Source organism: Polyodon spathula, chromosome 30 (assembly GCF_017654505.1).
Source record: "Polyodon spathula isolate WHYD16114869_AA chromosome 30, ASM1765450v1, whole genome shotgun sequence".
In the NCBI taxonomy this organism is placed as follows: Eukaryota; Metazoa; Chordata; class Actinopteri; order Acipenseriformes; family Polyodontidae; genus Polyodon; species Polyodon spathula.
Genome location: NC_054563.1, coordinates 5,646,546 through 5,658,441, shown reverse-complemented (window position 1 = coordinate 5,658,441; position 11,896 = coordinate 5,646,546). Strand labels below are relative to the sequence as shown.

At 39.6% G+C, this 11,896-nt stretch overlaps 1 protein-coding gene across 4 annotated transcripts in view; it reads left to right on the top strand.

Moving 5' to 3' along the window:
• Positions 1 to 11,896, top strand: part of panx1a (pannexin 1a) — a 62,364-nt gene continuing 50,468 nt past the window's right edge. The window contains exons 1-4 of one of the 4 annotated variants that reach the window (XM_041233123.1): positions 1 to 588; positions 6,359 to 6,498; positions 9,465 to 9,670; positions 10,499 to 11,157. In XM_041233123.1, the coding sequence (XP_041089057.1) occupies positions 408 to 588; positions 6,359 to 6,498; positions 9,465 to 9,670; positions 10,499 to 11,157 (1,186 nt within the window). In that variant the 5' untranslated portion in view covers positions 1 to 407. The remainder of the gene's footprint in view (positions 589 to 6,358; positions 6,499 to 9,464; positions 9,671 to 10,498; positions 11,158 to 11,896) is intronic. The other 3 variants (XM_041233126.1, XM_041233127.1, XM_041233124.1) reach the window with 3 other exon arrangements.

The following is an 11,896-nucleotide window of genomic DNA, read 5'->3' as shown; positions in this document are numbered from 1 at the left end:
TTAGCGGTGCGAGTGGGTTTTCAAAAATTACCGTATATGTTTTATTAAAACTCAAAAAACAAACAATTGTTGAAATAATGCCATTTTGAAAGTTAAGTTGGGCCATTCATTCCAAACCACCTTAAAATATTGGCTTTCCGGAAGAGAAGCAGCGTGTAAAAGAAATCACTGCGCCTGGGGACGGCGGCAGATATACAAAGTGGGTATTCCCTGTTCAGTCTGGTGTTGTGTAATCAACTTAAGGCCATCAAATGACAGAATGAGTTGACTGCTGTCGTATTGCAAGCGACCAGGGACACGAGATATTTGTTCTTCTCCAGCAATGACTGTTGAATCGACTGCTCTTGTGAGTTACATTTGAAACCGCGATCTCCTTCTTTGATCCAGAAGATAGACTCTGTGTCGCTATGGCCATTGCACATGTAGCCACGGAGTATGTGTTTTCGGATTTTCTGCTAAAAGAACCATCGGAGCCTAAGTACAAAGGGGTCCGACTGGAACTTGCCGTGGATAAAATTGTCACTTGCATCTCCGTGGGTCTCCCGTTGTTGTTGATTTCACTTGCGTTTGCTCAGGAGGTATCTGTAGGTAAGTACTGAAAGCAGACGTACAGACTAGGTTATCATCATAGGATGTTTCATTGTTGTTGCTTCATACAGATAAAGAAGTATATAATGAGTAGTAAATCCCACTAATGAGTTAATACAGTCAGTTGAAAGTGTAGGCGCGTAAAACAGTTTGAATGGTGGGTGTGTTTTTGAGAGGAATCATCAGGGTGCATTTGTCATGTCAGTACGGCCTAAGTGACTGTACACTTTAGAAATGTATTGTAAAACCTGGAGAGCTTATTACTAAGCCCAGTATAACGCTTTGTGCTTCGTAGCTGGTGCAGTATTAAACGTGAATGAGTTAACCAAGTAAACCTTCCGGGAAGTTACCTGTCACTGTTCTTGTGAGATAAATGTTGACCCGTATGTAGCGGCATTCCATTGAAGAATCCACCATTAAAAAAAAAAAAAAAAAAAAAAAACAAACAAAAAAAACAAACTGGAGAATGAAGTTAAACCGCATCTCTCTCTCTCTCTCTCTCTCTCTCTCTCTCTCTCTCTCTCTCTCTATATATATATATATATATATATATATATATATATATATATATATATATATATATATATATATGTGTGTGTGTGTGTGTGTGTGTGTGTGTGTGTGTGTGTGTGTTATTTTGTTTCTAATGGTATAGCACTTTTGTGGAATCAAGCAACCTTTAACACCTACTATGCAAATTAAGTCGTTTTCCCAGGAAAGGAACAACGTGTACTTTTTATAAAGGAGTGGCAATATATGTGCATCCATACACTCAATAAAAAAAATACACTAAAAAAACCTAAAAGAAACTAGGAGATCGATGTGATATACCCTGCAAGAATAAGAAACATCTGGATTTTGTAAGTATTTTAATGGAATGGTGAAACACCGTGGATTGTTTCAACCAGAGAGATTCCCTGATGATGTTCTGCAGAAATCGACCTCAAATTAAAGGCAAGTGGACTAACGTTTCAGCTTGTACCTTCTTCAGTGTAAGAAGATGCAGTGCTAATTAAGGTGTTCTATTTTTTTCTGCATGAGTTGCCTGGAAAGTCTAAAGGAAATGGAGGACCACATGGAGTCCCTGTGATCCCCACAGAGAGGCCTGAATAATGTATTCTCTTTTTGCAGACAACAAAGGAACTGCAGCACCTCCTCTTATTACACCCAGGCACATGGGAATCTGGATTTAAATTAAAAGGCAAAACAAAGACTGGCACTGTGGACAGTACTTGAAATGTGATAATGTGCACACTGTAGCAGCGCATTCAGAGTTAAATTAGGTTAACGACAGCAACCCAAAACTCGAAAACAAGACCCATTTTTCATTAGTGCCGTTATTATGGGGTCAGAAGTCTCCAGTAAGATTAATATGGAGCAGCTATACTCTGTTTATATCTGACACTGAAATCTCTTTTAAATAGCCAGATCCCAAAGATTGGTACCCCTTTTGTTACCAATAAAAATGTGCAGTACCCACATGTTTTGAAAGCGTCTGGGTACTGCTGAGTACAGGCACATTTTTGCCTTTCTGTAACTAAACTTGCCGTACTAGACTACACTACGAACGTTTCCATAGTTCCCTTACAAAACCTGCAAGTTGAATGCAGTGCTGTTGCATAAACAGAGAGAAACAGTTTCTAACAAGCCAGTATGGTCTTGTTTTTTTTTCCCCTGCATGTATTTTGCCTGTAGCCTTCTTGCCTTTATGTGTGCGTGTGTGTGTGGCAATCATAAGCAACTGATGTGGAATTGACATGCTTAAGCTTGGTGAAATATGTATTGTTTGTAATGAGCAGCAGCTGTAACCCAGTGGGGCTGAAGCTTAAGGCATCTGCAGCAATGTATAATTTTTTACAGCACCTGGATTGTCCATCGCATACATGGCCAAAAGTTTTGCATCACCTAGAATTTTAGGAGGAATATAATCTCAATGTTTTTGCAACTTTAAAAACTTTAATTACACCTGCAGTACAAACGCAAACAATTTTGAGCATGAGGAGATTTAATTGGCTCCTTCTGGGAAGTGCCAGATTGTGGTTAAAGATCTGGGAAGTGCCAGATTGTGGTTAAAAATCTGGGAAGTGCCAGATTGTGGTTAAAAATCTGGGAAGTGCCAGATTGTGGTTAAAGATCTGGGAAGTGCCAGATTGTGGTTAAAGATCTGGGAAGTGCCAGATTGTGGTTAAAGATCTGGGAAGTGCCAGATTGTGGTTAAAGATCTGGGAAGTGCCAGATTGTGGTTAAAGATAGCGGCATTTTGAGATAACCATCAGCTGTTTCCTTGTTTCGGGGATGGTTTGTATCAAGTGGTTTCTATTCCACCATTAGTGGCACATTGCAAAGATGGCAACAGCAGTGATACAAAAAGGTAGCTGGATTCAGTCTGAAAGCAGAGGGGAAACTGGCACTAAATTGTAACCTTACAAATTAAAAGCAACTGAAGAAAAACTAAAATGTGGAGTGGATGCTAAAAAGTGGAATAAGAAAAGAATAAAATAATGAAAAAAAAAGCTCTATTGAGGGGAGAGTGGGAGTTGGCTGCTCATTATTTAGTCCACAATATGACAAACAGTCTAGAATAGCGTGCTAGTAACATTCTGTCTGCTGGTTTTCAATGCTTTAAAAACACACACACCTTTTTTTTTTTTTTTACACATCCAGCTGGGAAAAATACAGTTTACATAAAACAAAATTGGACTTAATTTCTAGGTATCAATATCAAGACAAAATTAGAGCCTGCAGCATACTATGAAGCGCCATTAAGCCCTTGTTACACAAGATAATTTACTAACAACTTTTATCACCAGCGGCCAAATCCCACAAGGAATGCCCCGGGTAACAGCCCTAACAACGTGTTGTCAACGTTGTGGCAACTGCCCAAGGGAACCGCAACTCTACTCCAGGCAACAGGTTCCAGGCAGTATCCAATCAGAGCACTGGTGTGTGTCAGGTGATTCTGTCTGTTACAGTGAAAACAACTAAAACTAAAATGAACATGAAAGCCACAGTACCAAAATTTCCATATGGTCGAGAGCCGCAAGACACATACTGTAAAACATTAAATGTTTGCTTGCAAGACATTTTAAATACTAGCGTTATTGTGCAGTACAGTAGTTGTTAGGCTATCGCTTGATGGCAGCAAAATACACAAGAACAAGGGATAGTGCATTGCCTACACAGTTTCTGTGTAATTTGTATCTAAAAGGTAGCTTTAAAAAAAAGTAGTACATTAACTGAAAGAGACCTTGTTTTCAGTTTTTATTGTTTATATCCCCTAAGGTAGTTTTAGCAGTTACAGCACTGTGTTATTCAGCAGGCCAGATAGTGCTGAACCTGCTTCTAAAACCAACTTTAGGATGTTATGCTCAGTTTTGTAGGTTCATGTACAGGCATATATCAGAACAACCAGGCACCCACTAATGTAATATTTTAATACCCAGCAATCTAAGGGAGCAGGCGTCATGTCCAGTGGAGTCAAATCTCTTGTAACTGATGATTTATAGGATCACAATTCCTTATAGCACGTTTGTATTCACATATTCAATTCTCTTTTTGTCTGTGCTTGTGTGTCTGCTGTTTTTTTTTTTAAATTACATAGTACAGGACACCCTCACTATAATGAACCTGTCAGGGTCCAAGCCTTTTGTTTATTGTATCGAGGGGTTCGTTATAGCAAAAGGACAATAAAAATGAAACGACAAACTGTTGGAGTAAGTTAATGACATGAGATTGTGAATAATTTATCCTATTCATTAAAAAATGAAAACACAATCCAAAAAGCACAAAATCAATCTGACACGAATCATTTCAAAGTGCACCAAATCTTAATCCAACATGCAATAATCCCACACTGATCTTTTATACCAAATCAACCTGACATGAAAAGTTCATCAGATCCTCATCTTTTTTTGTTGCTGTTGTTTTTTTTTTAATCAGTTTTGCTTTGCCGCGTGGTTGCTGAACAAGCACAAAAACAGAGTGCTCTCTGACAACCTGCATTCACGACAGAGATGCCTGCATTACTGCTTTTTTTCAAATGATCAATATAGTTTCTGGCTTTGTTGCAATACAAAATTATTTTTGTTACACAGAGTGTGCTTTTTATTAAAAACAAAAGAGCTGATTTCACTGCAGAGATGGCGTCCCATGAATATAAACCGGGATGTTGACAGTGTGTGCTTATTATCTTTTTTATATGTTTTTTATTTGTGGTCCAGGGGCCAGGTTCGTTATAATGAAGGGCGTTACAGCGAGGGTGTACATGCAATTTCACTTTGTAATACATGCGATCTCACTGTATAGTATATGCGATTTCAGTGTATAGTGTATGCAATTTCAGTGTGTAGTGTATGAGTTTACAGCGTGTACAGTGTATGCGATTTCACAGTGTAGCCAACCCTGGTCCTGGAGATCCACAATCCTGCAGGTTTTCTGGGTATCTTCAAATCAAAGACCTGGAAAAAAATGCCCAGCCATGGTGTAGTGTATGGGATTCTACTGTGTAGCGTATGTGATTTCAGTATGCAGTGTATGAGGTTTCAAGATTTCAGTATGTAGTGTATGCGATTTCTCTGTGCAGCTTATGAGATTTCACCATGCAGGCTAGTGTATGAGATTTCGGTGTGTAGTGTATGAGGTGTAGCATACTGTACATTATGTTGCATTTGAATCATGCCAAACCAGAAATGGGTGTGACCGTTCAGGTAGAAGAGCAGTACAATGCAGTTAAATTGCATGTAAAACGTATGCTGTTTAAAAGAGGATCCCATTCCAGGGTGTGACTCGCTCAGGTGCTATTGGCAGTGTTGCTGTTGACCTTATAAGGCCTTGAATGGTGTGACTCCAAGTTACATTTCAGACCTAATTAACTAGTGTGTACTGTAACTGCGGCCTCAGGATTTTTAAGTTTCTTCAAAACCAGGCTCCATTCTAAGGGTGATAGGACCTTTTGCAGTCAGGCACCTAGGCTCTGAAATGCTCTGCCCATGATACACAATAACCTTGTAGTGTGAGGACTGCTGTGCAGATGTATCCCAGGCTATTGTGATAATGGCTGGGTCACAACAGTGTTCTGTGCATCATGTTGCTGCTGAATGATGCAGGGCTGCCACTGAGACAGAATCCATATACTGGATCTGTTTGTTCTGTGTGGTGACCTCACACAGGCACAAAGGGTTCTGTTCACTTGGCTTTTGCAGCTTTATTCTGTGGTTCGTGTTTACAAAATCAAGTGACTTCTGCATGATCTGAAATGTGTGCAATTGTGACATTTCAGGGTATTCAAGAATAGCTTTCAGTTTTGCAAAGTGAGGTGGGGGTGCATATGTCACCTTTGTTCAAAGCTGACATGCATGATCCTGTATAGTCTTGTAAATCAGGAGTTTTAATGTGACCTGTGATTCTGCAGGAAGTGATTTCTCTCCATCCATCTGCATGTCACACTTACATTTTTAAACCTAGATTATTGTTTACCCAATTGGGATGACATCTGTAAGGATATTTTTTATGCACAAGACAGTATCAGAATGTGGGGATATACAGTATTGGCTGAGGACATGTCTGTCCATATGTCATGCTTATGGTATCTACTGACCATGTAATTCATGGAAGTGTTTTGTATTTTTCTGTTTTTCTGATGGCTCTAATGTATTAATAGTTTCCATTTCAGGGGCTTATGTTACCAAAGTACTTGTCTTGTTTGTTTTTTGCCTGAAGAAAAATGGAAAGTTACTATGAGTGTTATTAATGTGATTGTTTGTGTCCCCAGGCACCCAGATCAGCTGCTTCTCCCCGAGCTCGTTCTCCTGGCGACAGGCCGCCTTTGTGGATTCCTTCTGCTGGGCTGCGGTGCAGAAACACCACCTGTCGCAGAACGACTCTGAAAGGGTGCCCCTCTGGCTGCATAAGGTACTGCTCTGCTCTTATTGTTTTTTGCTAACTTATACATTTCAGCAAGGGGAGCAGCATGTACCGCACTGTGGTCAGATTTGCTGTCAGCGTGATGAAACCAGTATTGTGAATCTTTATATTGTGAAACAGGAGACCACTGCATAGAGCCTGAACTCTGTTCCTGTAAAATCTCCCCATCAGCTACTTTCACTAAATGTTATTTTGGGGTAAAGGCAGACCCTGTTTGGCTGTGCCTGCATGAAGTAATGAGTCTTCTGCCGTTGGTATAATGTCCTCTGGACTTGATATAATGTGTAGAAAATAAGGGTTTGACTTTTTTCAGAAAGTTTCTTACAGTTGACAGTTATGCCCGTCTGGTGTAGCTGTATGTACGTTCTCGGCATGCTTTTTTGTGAAGTGTTTGAGAGTTTTACACACTGACTGTTTTTCAAAGCAAAGTGAACTAGAAGCGGAGTGCTTTCTGCAAATGACAGCAACACAGAGAACGCGTGACCCTTCAAAAGGGTCTCTAGACAGTGCGAATACTGTAAGCGTTCCTTCAGTTTTAAAATTAAATCTGGTCTAGATGGAAGCAGCTGCATCTGCACAACACACTCAATCCTCTAACAAGAACAGGTCCGCCAGGAGTACCAAGTAACAGCAGAGAGTTATACAGTGCTGTTTTTTCTCACTGTAAAACCCTTCAACCTATATATTAAAACAAAAATTCTGTAAAAAAAATAAATCATGTGGTCGATCCCTCATGTTTACTAAAATTGTTTCCCCTCAAACAAACGTCGCAGTATCAGATGTCGACAGGGATAAAGTGATTTTTTTTACTGTACTTGATGTCAACACCCCCAGCCCTGTGCATGTGATCCTGATCCAATTGCCTCGTTCTTATTATAAGTACTGGAAATCTGGGACTTTCCAAAATTGAGCAGCAGAACATTCCTCCATAGAGAAGCACAGTCTCGACACCCAGAAGCACAGACCAACACTGCCATGTTTAAAAGAGGGCTAAAAGCACACTTTTAATCATCTTGTTATTTAAGCTTTCCAGTGGAAAGTACCCCTTTATATCTGGCCTACCGCCCCATATTAAGATTTTTAAAAATATTTGTTTTTGCCTTTGTGGTCTAGTCCTCCCCTGCACAACGGTAACATAAGATTTGAGCTACACTGTACACCGAAAGACACTCTTGTACACAAGTCAGCTCTGTGATGAAGATCCTGTTATAAATGTGTAACGTGTTGATTGGAGGACTTTCATTTTAATGCAGCCATATAATATGAAAGATCATAACCCTGCTCTACTGCTGTCCTTATTGATAATGTTATTAATCAGAAAAATAAGCTATCTGCTTGCAAGCCATTGGGATTAATATAGAGTTAAAGGATGTCCATATTTGACTGCTCAGATCATTAAAATAGACCCCAATATTACAACTATAGTGCCTGCTACAGTAGTCACCAACACAGTATGAGTTCCCTTTGTACTGCAACCTGCTGTCTGCCAATGCATCTAACCAGTCAAGTGTAGATACATGCAGCCTCCTGCACTTTACTTGCATACTCCTAGCAAATGCTGTCAGTCTTTAACCTTGTCCTCATTCTTACTGTACAGAACAAACTAGCACAGTGCTGAACAATACAACATTGTGATTAGCTTTCTCTGTTTATTGACTTCTTAATGACCCTTGTTATTTTACCACCCTGGCTGTATCGTCCTTGTCTGGCACTAGCCGGTATAACAAGGGAAGACTGTAAAACCTGTTAATGATTAAAGAGTAGTATTACAAACTCTTGAGTTTTAAGATGCAAGTATTGTACTTTGCAACTTCTGATTGGGAACCATATACACTTCAAATAGCGAAAGCGGATCTAGTGCATTAGGCATACTCTTGTGCTTTTATTCTTACATTTACAAAGCATGTCTTATGTTGTTTTCTCCACTAGGTATTGCTGTTTGATCTTAACTCTGTAAGCTTTCTCATTAAAACAGATCTGTTCCAAGTGTCAGCATTGAGGTTGACAGATAGTCACTCGCTTTGTAGATCTACAACACAGGGAGATTAAGGATTTCTTTTTTATACACTTTTAAGATGTTTTTTTGTAACCCTTCAGATGTTTTTTTGTTTAATATATAATTTTCCAGAGGTTTTTTAGGTTTGATATTTATATGTGCATGAGTAGTATTTATTACATGAGTCATCATGTAGTTTAATATATTATTTTCATATGATATTTTCATTTTCATATTGTCCTCAACACCATTAGACAGCACTTATTGACAGATAAATGGTGAGTTATTTTTTTAAACATGACTGTAGGAGTCCTGTAGAGAAATATGACGTGTGTTCAGGCTCTGGTTGAGTAATTGCGACATCTGACTCATTTTATAATGATGAGTCACATATGTTGTATCTTTCGCTGGACCTGCAATATATTGTGCTGTGTATATGCATGATTTGGGTGACAGATGACTCCTGGCACTTGCTTGTAAATGAGTGGCTTACCCCAGAGGGAGAGTTGTATTCACATTTTTATTGCAGAAAATTGTATAATAAACCGTGGGGTTTTAGGCGTGTGTGTGTGTGTGTTAATAGTTGATAACAGGATGCAGCAGCAATATTTAATCTACAGCATTGTCCAAAAAGGGAACAAAAAGAGCTTCAACGGAATAGAAGGGAGCTCAGTGGTAGTATTGCTCATGCTAATAAGATGTGTAGAAACTGGATTTTAAAACCTGGGTCAGCACGTCAGTAAATTGACCCTGGGGGAAAACAGCAGCTGGGTTTAGATCCACAGATGTTTAGATTCATTAAAATAGACTTCTTTTTGTTTTGTTTTTTTCCCCGCTTGCGCTCTAGTTTTTCCCCTCAAATAGACTTCCTTTTGGTTTGTTTTTTTCCCTGTTCTCTCCTAGTTTTTCCCCTCAAATATATTTCCTTTTGTTTGTTTTTTCCCCCCGCTCTCTCTAGTTTTTCCCCTACATCCTGTTGCTGGTGGCGATCCTGATGTACGTTCCGTCCCTGTTCTGGCGCTTCACTGCAGCGCCCCACCTGTACTCGGACCTCGCCTTCATCATGGAGGAGCTGGACAGGTCCTACAACCGATCCATCAAGCTGGCCAAGAACTTCACCAGCAACGGGAAGCTTGACTCTGCAGCCGCGGACACACGCACAAGGTGAAGGGGTGGGAACCAGGGTTTCATTAGAATACAAACACAAGAATTCACCAATACCCTCTTTAGAGAAGAGTTACATACCGCACCTTATTTCATAGGTTCTTTCATCTTGCTAGTGCTGTTATCCTTAATGAGGTCAATCAAATGAATTACTTTCATGTTTTTATAATCAATTATCTAGAAATCCCCTGCCCCACTCTTTTGTAGTCACTGTTAGTCCAGTCTCAGCAGTAAACTGGGTACTTAAAATTAAACAATGTAATCAAGACAAAACTGCAAGAAAATTGGTTTAAAACAGGGGTGCACAGCTCAGGTCATGGAGGGCCGGTGTCCCTCCTGGTTTTTGTTCTAACCATACCCTAAATTAGTTAATTGGCCCAATTAAGCTTATAATAAGGTCCAATAAAGTACTTTAGGGTGCAGTTGGAATAAAAACCTGCAGGGGCACCGGCCCCCCAGGTCCAAGTTGTACACCACTGTTTTAAACTGTGCAATAGGAGACTGGGTCAGCTATCCATACTGTACTTTACAACAAAAACAAAAAACAAGAAATGTTGAAGTAACGTTTTATGAGGTTATTAGGTTTAGGTTCAGACCCAGGCTAGGTTTAGGGTGATATAATGAATCGTACACAATGCATTTAGTAATGTCTTATAAAAACCTAAAATTTAAAAAAAATACTTGTGTTTGTTGGCTGTATATTCAGAAATGTCCTGTTTCCTTAAATTAATAGATAAATGCATTTTAATGTTCTGTATGTGCTGCTGTCACCATGTCTGTCTTGTAAAGGAGATCAAATAAATAAAAACATTTTTCTATTTTTCTTAGTTTATGGGACTTGACTGAAGGCTGCTTTAGGTATCCGTTAGTGGAACAGTACCTAAACACAAAAAGATCTACCAAAAACCTGATTAGCAAGTACCTCATCTGCCGAATCATAACTTTCATCATACTTATATTCGCTTGCATCTATTTGGGATATTACATCAACCTGGCGTCCATTACCGATGAGTTTAAGTGCAGCATTCGAACTGGAATCTTAAAAAACAAAACAGACATTCCCCAGTTTTTTCAATGCAAACTCATAGCGGTTGGAGTCTTTCAGCTGCTTAGCTACGTTAACTTAATAGTCTACACTGTGCTGGCGCCCGTGGTAATCTACACAATCCTGGTGCCAGTAAGGCAAAGCTCCGATTTCCTCAGGGCCTATCAAATCCTGCCAACCTTCGGCGTCCTGGAATTTGGCTCTAGGTTCTACGACGACCTGAGCCTCTACTTGCTCTTCATGGAGGAGAACCTCAGCGAGCTGAAATCCTACAAGTGTCTCAAGGTGCTGGAGAACCTCCAGGTTAACGGGGAAGAAGGCTTCGATGCCATGTGCCTCTTGAGGAACCTGGGCCAGGTCAAGACGGACACTGTGGACGGCAAAGTCCTGCAGCATAACAAAACTGAGGCGGAGGCCGGAAACAGTGCCACTGAGCTAAAAGGTAAGACCTGGGTCAGAAAATCTGATTACACTTCTTTGTAGAAATGATAGCACTGATTAACCCCCCTGTATAATGTAGACTGAATGTAGAAATACAATGAAATCCAAAAAGCACAATTACAATAGTAGGCAACAAGGTTGTTCTAACAAAACATTACAATCTAAAGTAAATTAGAACACCTTAAAGGGAAACTGATTTTAAGCCATAATTCTCAGTCCATCTCTTTTGGGCAAATTCCTTTCTGTTTCACTTTTTAACTGCAAAGCAAGTATGATTTTTTTAAAATTCTTTGTTCCCCCTTTTTTTGTATTTAAGCAAGTACAATATATTGAATAGTAACTCAAAGTTATGCATTCCAGAAATAGGGTTACATATACTAACTGAAGAGAAATCAGAAGCTGTAAATATTTGCATGTACAGGTATGGATGTGTGTACCCATTTATAACCTGACTGAATCGTGACTGAATCATATTGCGGTTTATATCAATGATAACAGGGGCAGACCATATTACCATCTCCCTAAAACACAAACCCTGATATATTACAGATATAGGGTGTAAAACTATATATGCTGCATTTGTTCTGCCAGATGATGATTTTTTTTTGTATGTTGTTATTTGCTGGGCATGAACGGGGGCTCCTCCCCCTGCTTCAATAGCATCTGCTGACCTCCTATTTAAACCCCAAGCCTTGAGTCTGTCTTGCATTTTGTTTTTTACCCTTTTCCCCCAATACGTT